The sequence below is a fragment of the Myotis davidii genome, unplaced genomic scaffold, assembly GCF_000327345.1.
Source record: "Myotis davidii unplaced genomic scaffold, ASM32734v1 scaffold289, whole genome shotgun sequence".
In the NCBI taxonomy this organism is placed as follows: domain Eukaryota; kingdom Metazoa; phylum Chordata; class Mammalia; order Chiroptera; family Vespertilionidae; genus Myotis; species Myotis davidii.
The window spans coordinates 1,362,123-1,372,928 of record NW_006299717.1 but is presented as its reverse complement, the minus strand read 5'-3'; the positions used below and the strand labels follow the sequence as shown (position 1 = coordinate 1,372,928).

At 42.4% G+C, this 10,806-nt stretch overlaps 1 protein-coding gene across 1 annotated transcript in view; it reads left to right on the top strand.

Annotated features, from left to right (window-relative positions):
- DNAH8 (dynein, axonemal, heavy chain 8) overlaps positions 1–10,806 on the top strand; it is a 294,659-nt gene that overhangs the window by 66,451 nt on the left and 217,402 nt on the right. The window contains exons 24-25 of the mRNA XM_006775895.2: positions 4,669–4,744; positions 5,585–5,777. Of these exons, the coding sequence (XP_006775958.1) occupies positions 4,669–4,744; positions 5,585–5,777 (269 nt within the window). The remainder of the gene's footprint in view (positions 1–4,668; positions 4,745–5,584; positions 5,778–10,806) is intronic.

Here is a 10,806-nt window from a genome sequence, read left to right as displayed (position 1 = left end):
CTGGGAAGGAGCAAGATGGGCCGGACACACCCTGGAGCTTTCCTGTGGTCCCTCCCCGGCCCCAATAGTGCACTGGTTTGGTCTCTAGGCCTGGCCTGCACCCTCTCACAATCTGGGACCCCTCAGGGGATGTCGGAGAGCCATTTTTGTCCTGATCTCTGCAGGCCAGGCCAAGGGACCCCACTGGTACATGAATCTGTGCACCAGGCCTCTAGTATGCATATAAGGTCTTTGGTTAATCTCTTCCCTCCCTCCCCTCTCCCATCTCCCCACTTCCCTCTGAGATTCATCAGTCTGTTCCATGTTTCCATGCCTGTGTATTGAGCATCTGCCCCCTGGTGGTCATTGCACATCATAGGTACTGGCCGGTCAGCCGGTCTCTTAGGCTTTTATATATATAGATAAGGGTAATATTGCAAGAACAGTGATCAAATGAACAACCAAGTTACTGGCAGCCAGGCCAAGATGAAAAACATAGAGCAGTCCCCTTACTGGTCCTCTCTGGCTCACCCAAAGGTAACTACTATCCTGAACTTGATGTTTATCATGGTCCTTAGGGTTTACTACATATTTGTATTCCCAGTCAACGTGTCATTTAATTTTGCCTGTTTTGGACTATGTTCAGCATTATGTTTTTGAGATTCATCTATGTTGATGTAACTTACTTCACTTTGATATGGTTGAAGCATACATAACCTGTTTTTCTGTTCTACGGGCGATGACCATTTGGGCTGTTTCTGGTTTGGGCTACTGTGAATAAAACCTCTGTGAACATTCTGGTACCTGCCTCCTGCTAAGAGTGGAATGGCTGAGCCCTAGAGCATGTGCCTGCCTCACTTCGCCAGGCAAGACCTAGAAGGAGAGTCCCATGGCTCCGCATCCTCGCACACAGTTGGTATTGCTCAGTGAAAAAACCTTGGGTGAAGGGCATCTCATTGGATTTTCAATGATCATTTTCCTAATTACTGTTGAGGTTGGACACATTTTTATGTTTATAAGCCATTTGTGCTTTCTCATCCTTAAAATTTCTGTTTCCCTTCCCTCCTCTTCCTGAACACTCAAAAATACGTTATTTACTGGCATGTTTTATCAAAGTCCTGGGGTAATTGTGTATTTCTCATCCCACTGATTGCTTAGTGAGGATGTGTGAGGGGTAAACTCTTTGATTCTTCATTTTGAGTCTAAAAATGCCCTTTTTTGCCCTCTTACTTTCATGACAAGTTTTGCTGGATAAAATTTTTTTTGTGTGTCTCTCAGCACTTTGAAAGTACTTCATTTTTTTCTGATCTTTTGTTGCTGATGAGAAGTCTGTAGTAATTCTAGTGGAAGATTGCTTTTTATCCTGGATGTTCTGCAGTCTTCTCTCCCTGTGAGGACTTGTCTTTACTTATCCTGCTTTGTTCTCAGAGTACACTTTTTTTTTTAAATATATTTTATTGATTTTTTACAGAGAGGAAGAGAGAGAGAGATAGAGAGTTAGAAACATCGATGAGAGAGAAACATCGATGAGAGAGAAACATCGATCAACTGCCTCCTGCACATCTCCCACTGGGGATGTGCCCACAACCCAGGTACATGCCCTTGACCGGAATCGAACCTGGGACCTTTCAGTCCACAAGCCGACGCTCTATCCACTGAGCCAAACCGGTTTCGGCCAGAGTACACTTTTTATTTGAGGGCTTATAGTGTTCCTTAATTCAAGAAAACCTCCAGCAATTTCCTCTGCAGTTATTGCTTCTGGAACATTCTCTCTCTCTCTTTATTTTTGTTTTGTTAATTCTCACCTGAGGATATTTTTTTCCACTTTTTTAAAGAAAGAATGGAAGGGAGAGAGGAAAGGATGGAGGGAGGAAAGAGAGAGGGAGGAAAGAGAGAGATAGAGATAGAGATAGAAAAAGAGAGAGAGAGAAACATTGATGTGAGAGAAACACATCAATCATTCCCTGACTGGGGCTGGGGATTGAACCTGCAGCCCAGGCACATGCCCTTGACCAGGAATTCAACCTGCAACCCTTTGGTGCACCGGCCAGTGCTCTAACCAGTGAGCAGCACTGGCCAGGTGGGACATTCTCTTATGGAACTCCTGATAGCTGAACGTTGAATGGATTGATCACACAATTTATTGTTCCAACCAGGACACTTTTTTTGTGAGGGACATGATTCAGGTGAAGGGTCAGGACAGACTTAACCCAGACTGTCCTGGGCACACTGGATGTGTGGTCATCTCAAGTGCTGTGGCCTCTCCTCCCTAGCACCTAACTACTCTGTCATTTAGTTTGTTTGTTTGTTTTTCATTTCTGGGCTACATTATGGGCCAGCATCTCTGTATCCTACATAATAAAAGCCTAATATGCTAAGTATCCGGTCGTCTGTTCAACCAATCAAAGTGTAATATGCTAATGATATGTTCAGGCCACTCAACCGCTCACTATGATGCACACTGACCACCAGGGGGCAGACTCTCTGATCAGGTTAGCTTGCTGCTGGGGTCCAGCTGATTGGGTCTAATCGAGCCGGGCTGGACACACCCTGGAGCCCTCCTGTGGTCCCTCCCCAGCTGGCCAACCTCCTGCGTCCCTCCTCGACCCTGATCATGTACTGGTGGGGTTCCTTGTCCTGGCCTGCACCCTCTCGCAATCCAGAACCCCTCTGGGGATATCGGAGAGCTGGTTTTGGCTTGATCCTGCAGGCCAGGCCCAGGGACCCAACTGGTGCATTGGGCCTCTAGTCTAGTATAACATGATTTCATCTGTTGCATCTTAAACATTTCAATAAATACTTTTTCTTATCATTTATGCCTTTTTAGTTGAGCAATTTTAGCCTTCATTTATATCTTTGAACATTCTCATTATACTTACTTGAGAGTTTGTCATACTTCTCTACATTGACTTTTATCTGGAGTGAGTTTCTGGCTCAATTATAGGTTTCTTTAATTCCCTTTCTTACTGTTTGACATAGTTATTCTTGTTGGGATTTTACTTCGTATGTCCTCTTTGAGCCAGAGATTTTTTGTTTTTGAGTCTTTGTCTCTCCTTCCCTGTCTCTCTGTCTAGGAGTTTCACTTTTGCATCACATGACCCTCAGAACTTTGAATACAGAGCCAGGTCTTATTGGTTCACAGTTACTGCCCCCTGAAGAGGTACTAGAATATGGCAGGTTCAGCGGGAGCACACAAGAGGCCCGGCTTAGTCGCTTATTAAGGTGCTGTGCCTTTGCTTCTGTCACCCCAGGCCCGCATCTTCTGGAAAAACTGTAGCTGCAGGCAGTTGGTTGTATTTATAACTGGAGGTGTAGTTTCTCAGTTATGACAGTATTTATTGCTATGGAAATTTTACATCTATATATAAAAGGCTAATATGCTAAGTATCCAACCATCCAACCACTCACTATGACACGCCCTGACCACCAGGGGGCAGATGCTCAATGCAGGAGCTGCTGTGACACACACCGGCCATTTACAGAGAATCGGCACCATGGACCTGGTGTCCACAAAGCAACACTTTAGCTTCCCCCAAGTGGGACACAGGCTCTGCCACCATCCAGAAGTGACACCCCACCAAACTGCAGCCGATGCTGCCAAGACCCCCAGGTGCAAAATGGGGCCCACAGCCCAGCCCAGCCTAGCTCTGAAACGGTGGCTGTGGGCACCAGGTAATGTTGTTACCCAAGATACAGCAATCCAGCTTCCTCTCCCTAGCGACTAGCCTTCTTGGAGTTTCTTCAGCCCAGGAACGTGGCTTGCTTTATAGCCAGGTGCAAACATTGTACACTTTAACCAAATGTCTGTAAAGCTTTCTCCTGTGCCTCACCTCATTTGAGCCTCACAGAAGTCCTGGGGACCTGAAAGAGAAGTTGGGGTGCTTCACTGGGCTGGAAAAAGTTTAGCTAAATCAGGACTAATTAAGCAAGTTTATCTATAAAAGGCTAAGTTGACTCATGCATGTGTGATACATATAAAGGTCTCGCTGGCACCAATTGCACGCATGTATTTCGATCTGCCAGTGAATTTGGTTGACACTTCTATTATAGAGAAAGGGCAAATAGCGTTATTAAAATATATTTTTTAATTAATTTCCTTTCAATGTGCACGAATCCGTGCACCAGGCCTCTAGTTTATTATAATTTTGTCTGGGATGGGGACAGATGTCAAGGCAGAGGGAGATAACCAAACTAATTTGCAGGTCTGGTATATGTCAGTTACTTGCACTCATGTGTTTGTATGTGTGTATTTCTGTCTGAGCATGAGAGATATTGTTTAAAAAGGAAAGTTTTTGGAAGCTTTGACAAAAACCTCCTGTTTAATCTTACAAAAAAGTATATATAGAAGAATACATGAAGGTATATGCTTTTTATTGGTGAATCTTGTCCAATATTTGTCATGGGGCTGGGAAAAAAGAATGCTTTTAACACATTATTAAATGCTTTTGACTAACAGAACATTAAAATACTAGAAAATGTAAATGAGACTTAATATTTTACTTCCAAGAATATTGTCACTGTCATTTTTTAGCTCTCTGAAATTTATGGTTTCATTATAAAAACATTCTCTTCATGTAATATAGTATTTTGAAATTATCTTTATTTTTTAGGATTGAGTGCGATAGCATAGCAAGCTATTTATGAATTTATAGGTTAAGATTTACCAGATAAATGTCCATCTTATTACAGCCTCTATGGACGAAAGCGGGCAGAAGATGTCATTTCCTTTATAAAAACAGAAGTACATCTTGCGATTCCTAATGTGGTAAGAATGATCGAATAGCCAAGTTTACACGAGGATACTTGGGTAATGTATTTGACAAGGGTTACACGAGAACTGAACTTGGTCCTATATATCTATCTCACCTTCGTATTTAACAAAAATAAAAATACTATTGTTAATATCTGTTATAAAAATTGCTCTGTATAGCTCATGGTGTGCTGAAGTGGAGTCAAGCATCTGGGCTGCCATCAGTTAGCAAGTATTCTAAAAATCTTGCTTTTTCTTGCTTCAAACATTAAATTATCTACATAAGACCACCTCAAACACACGATGTGAGGCAACCCACTAAGGGTGGCAGAATAGAAAGAGAGAGCCTACACCCTGAGCACCACGGAACCCTTGTGCTTTCTCATGGACCATCTCTCCCACCACCCACTGCGAACCGGCATCTGGAACTCTGACAGGTGCACGCCGTGAGGGTCAGGGTTAGGTCAGGGGGGACAGGCTGTGTCTCACCTGCTCCACGTCCCCGCGGTGGCCTCCTGGAGGCACAGTTCAGAGCCTGAGGTCAGACTCGTGGCAGGGGAGCTTCTCCAGTGGTTTTGCTTCATGGACACCCAACACAGAGTCCACGATTGTTGGCTGCATCCAGCCCCACTCCCAGGGAAAGGATGCCAGGTCCTGTGTTTGACCCTCTTGCCTGCAGGAACTGAGAAAGTCCGCATGCAGTCTGCACTGCCCTCACACCCCCCTCCTGAACGCAGCCGTTTCTTGGGGCAGCTGAGGCTTTCCCCACTTCAGTGGGGACGGAAGGTGGGGTGAGGAGCCGAGGGACAGAGCACATGTGCCAGCAGAACCAGGGACTTGTTTCTTCTTCCACAGGTGATGGTTCCGAGCTTGGATGACATTCAACAAGCCATTAACCGGATGATCCAGTTAACCCTGGAGGTCAGCAGAGGAGTGGCTCACTGGGGGCAACAGCCCACCCGGCCCATGAAGAATCTCAAGGTCAGTCCCAGCCGCACCACTGACCTGGCGCATCCCAGTGGAGGAAAGCAGCTGAAGCGGGAAGAAAGTAAGAACGCTACGTCTCAGACCGATAGAGTCTCTGAATTACAATGTACAAGTGCTCTCCTCGGACTCGTCCTGGGTCCAACAGCTTGTAGATATTTTTATAAGTATGTTTATATGTTAAGTTTTGCCTTTAAAAAAACTAGTGTTTTCCATCCTCCACTTTTTAAAAAGATATGTTTTTATTTATTGGTATTAGAGAGAGAGAGGGATAGAGAGATAGGAACATTGATGAGAGAGATACATCAATCGGCTGCCTCCTGCATGCCCCCCACTGGGGACGTGCCCACAGCCCAGGCATGCGCCCTTGGCCAGAATCAAACCTGGGACCTTTCAGTCCGCAGGCTGATGCTTTATCCACTGAGCTAAACCAGCAAGGACATACAATACACTATTATTAACTACAGTCACTATGCGACATGAGGTCTCCAGAACTTATTCACCTTATAACTGAAAGTTTGTATCCTTTTTCTCAACCCTCAGACTCTGGTAACCACTATTCTACTCTCTGTTACTATGATTTTTTTTTTTTTACAATGAAATGTTTTCATTGTAAATATTTTCAGCCTTAAAAATAAGGAAATCCTGCTATTTGTGACAACATGGATAAATCCAGAGGGTATTATGCTAAGTGAAATAAGCCAGACACAGAAGAAAAATATTGGATAATCTCATTTATGTGTGGAATCTAAAAAAAGTCAAACTTTTTTCTGAAAATATACTACCTCCTCTGGTAACCAGGGAGATGCCAATTAAACATAAGGTGCCATGTGAGTTACAGGAACAGGTGGCCCAGACCCCCATGCCACCTTTCTGTGTTGCACAAACACGCCTCTCAGCTCATCTCTATAGTCTCACGGGGTATTCCCTATAACCAGCTGATAGAGGACAAACACAATCTCAGGCCTGGTCTATGGTGAGTTGGCTTGATGTGTTGGTGTGAACTGAAAGGCACTAGAGCAGGGATCCTCAAACTTTTTAAATGGGGCCAGTTCACTGTCCCTCAGACCATTGGAGGGCCGGACTATAGTTTTAAAAAAACTATGAACAAATTCTTATGCACACTGCATATATCTTATTTTGAAGTAAAAAAACAAAACGGGAACAAATACAATATTTGTATTTGCATGTGGCCCGTGGGCCATAGTTTGAGGACCCCTGCCCTAGAGCCTATTCAGCAGTGGCCCTTAAGGACTGCGAGAGGGGATGTTTCCCCATGGGCAGAGCTTCAAGTAGCATCTCCTTTTGAAGGAGGGAGAAGTGATCTGAAGCGAAGGTATACATGGACTCGTGGGAAGTGATGATGGGTGGACAAGTTGTGCAGGTCCTCGAAGGACCAACACTGGGAAATCAGGGGCAAGGAGGTCTGGGGGAAAAGCCTGTGAATGAATCTATGGGCCTATGGATCTATGGATCTATGGATAATATACAAACCTAGCGACGGGGCTAGGAATGAATCCAGAGGAGAGGACTGGAGTCCAATCGTCTGATTTTTCAGTCCATTAGCCTATTATTTTAGCAGGCCAAATGTAAAGCTAAAACCATAAGGTGCAAGAATCTTTCGACTAATCAGCAACTTTGCAAATAAAAATTCTATTCTCTGCCATATTATCAACCTAGTGTGATGGTAGAATAAAGGCATTTTCGGACATTAACTGTCTTAAAAAATTTTACCCAGTGCACCCTTTTCCACAAAGTTACCGTACCCTTTCAAATTGAGGAAATAAAGCAAAGAAAAAAGAGAAGAAGACAGGAGATGTAGGAAACAGGAGTGGAATGCAGCAGGGAGGTGAAGGGAATTCCCCGGTGGACGGTAAAGGATGAGTACACAGGGATACATGTAGTCTAAGCATAGAGGGCCCCCAGTGTAACTCAAGAGAGAGAAGAGTTTCTGCTCTCGCCACGGTGCCTGGAGCCATTGTACTGTCTTGTAATTTGAAGAAGGAATGCCCGGTGAACCTGGTCCATATTCTTGTCTGCGCTTGCCTGCTTTCACCATGTGCTGACAGAGTCGCTGCTCTACTCGCATTGCTCTGGGTCAGCGGGAGAAGCTCGGGTCACTCTGAAATGTTCTGCTTTGGCTGCTACTGAGAACTGGAGGGAAGGTGATGTGATCCAGGAGAACACGCAGTAGCCCACTGTCCCGGCCCTATTTCTGCTGGACACCCATTGCTTGGCTCATAAACACGGCCCTGCCAGGTGCCCTGATTGCGATGAGAACTGAATTATCTCAATACTGCAGGACTCACAATCCTTTGCCATGGCTTCCTCCAAAGGGCTTTTGTCAGCCTGCAGGACGCGGCAGCAGGACTAGACCCAGAGACTAGCTTCTTTTCTCCTGGGAGCCTCCATCTAGCACGAGCATTAATGTCTTTCTTTCTACGTGTGTCCTTTGGCTCAGTTTTTAAAAAATCAAACGACATATTGTCTAGAGATAAGTACATTGGTTTACCTTCAAGTACATCTTCAAAGAAAAATGCAGGAGAGCGGTTACCTCTGGGGGTAAGGGAATGTGATTGGAGAGAGGCCGGGTTAAGAAGAGAATGCCATACGCATTCTCTTCTTAAACCGGTGCTGAGTACATTGAAATTATCATTTTCTCCTTCAGTATATGTTTTATATACTTTTAATTCTTTTTTAACAAATGTGTTATATGGGCTTCTGTGAATATGATATAGTTCACTCACCCACATCCATCCTCTTAGCAAACTAGGAATATGAGGGATGTTCTGATAATGCTACCCATGGAAAAATTTAGAAGCATTTCTTTTCCATCAAAATGAAGAAATGATTTTATCAGTTTTATTCAATATTTTACTGGAGATCTTCACTATGAGTCAGACAATAAAAAATTTAGATAATTAGAAAAGAAGGCAAGATTGTGTTTATTTAAAGATCATGCATAGGACGTTCAAGCAACCTAGAAACAACTATTATAACTAATTCAATAATATTTATGAGGGGGATGAGAGCATGAGTGGGGGGGGAGGATGAGGGTTAATGGGGGGGATGAGGACACATTTGTAATACCTTAACTAATAAAGAATTTAAAGATAAAACAAATAATATTTACGTATAAAGACCTATGTATAAAAATAAAGAGTATCTGTAATGGCCAATAATCCAATTAAAATGTAATACACTTATGTCAATTATATCTCAATAAATCTGGAAAAAATGTAATAGAAAAAACAGATTTTGAATAGCCACAAAACCATGAAGTTTATAAACAAATGTAAAAAATATTTTCACAGCATTTTGGAGAAAATGGTTATTATTGAATGACAACTGGAATGAATTTATAACATGAAGAAGTCAATTCCTTGATTAATTTACAAATTCAATACAATTCCAGTAAAATTACAACAGAATTTTTTCTATAATTTCTTCATCTAATTTTAATAATTTATTGTAAAACTATATGGAAGTGCGGAGAGTCAAAAATAGCTCAAAAATTGGTGAAGAAAAACAAGGTAGGGGCCCTGCAAAATAGCAACCGATCGATGTTTCTCTCTCAAATCAATAAAAACATATCCTTGGGTGAGGATCCATAAAAGAATGAAATTGGTAAGTTGAACTTTATTCAAATTAAATATCTTTGTCCTTCAAAAGATACCATTAGAAAAAGTAAAAAGAGAAGCCACAGATTGGGAGGAAATGTTTGCAAATCAGACATCTGATAAAGTACTCCTGTTCAGAATATAAAAAAGAACTCTCACAACTGAATTATAATAAGGTACTTCCCCTGTCCCAAATGGACAAAGGATTAGACAGTTCAACAAGATGATGTATGATTGGCTAATAAACACATGAAAAGATGCTCAACACCCTTAGTTATTAGGAAAACGCAATTTTAATAAACCACGAGCTAATACTACGCACTAATTAAAATGGTTAAAATGAAAGGAAAAAAAAGATAATCGACAATCCCAATTGTTGACAAAGAACATGGAACTCTGATGCATTGCTGATGGGAATGTAAAAAGGTACAGCCACTTTGGAACCAGGTAGGCCCTTCCTTAAAAAAAAATTAAACATATCTTCATTTGGCTCAGCAACTCCACCTTCAGGAATTTATCTAAGAGAAATGAAATCATGTGCCCATATAAAGGCTTGTATGTGAATGTTCGTAGCTGCATTATTGGTAATAGACCCAAAATGCTAACCACCTAGATATCCATTGGTGAATGGGTGAACAAAATGTGGAATGTTGATACAATGGAATACTTCTCGGCAATTAAAGGGAAAGAACTACCCAGACATGCTCTTAGTTAGTTAATTAACTTAATTAAGCCAATTCCTTGTCATTTTCTTTTGCTTGAATTTTGATTAAATATGAGACAAAAGAGCAAATAAGTGACTGGCCTTGGAGGAGACACTCAGCTTCAGCGAATTGTTGCCGTGAAATGTGGACCCTATGCTACCAGCTTTTAAGAGAAAAGCTGGAAGTCTGGACTTTTGTGTGAATCCCATGGTTTTTCATTGTTAGCAGCTGGTTGAAAAGGGAAGGCACTGTTAGAGTCAAGCAGCAGGATCTGCATGGCCTCGGATGGAGGATACTTGAAGATGTCCATTGAGGCTGGGACGTGACCAGATTTTGATAAGAGATGCTGATAGCGGTGGCTGGTAGTGATTGGGTGAGCTCCATGTACCAGCTGCTGAGCTGAAGACGGACATATGTTGTCTCATTTCATTCTCACAAGTATCTCCATGAGGACTAAATAACTTGCCTAAGGTTATGTGGGTAATAAATGTGGTGCTTCCCCTCTAACCACCATATTATTTTGGAAGGTAGCAATTTCAACTTTTTTGACCTTTTCTTGGAGGACTTTACGTTTATTTTGGAGGGAGGGGGGTCCGGGGGGGTGTTAATCAGTGTCTTTCAGTTCTCTCCTCTGAAAAACACAGTTTTTCCACATTAAAGAAATCTGGACCTTAAAATATTTTTAAATATTTTTATTAATTGTGAAAGAAAAAGAGAGAGAGAGAGAGAGAGAGAGAGAGAGAGAGAGAGAGAGAGAGATTGACTCGAG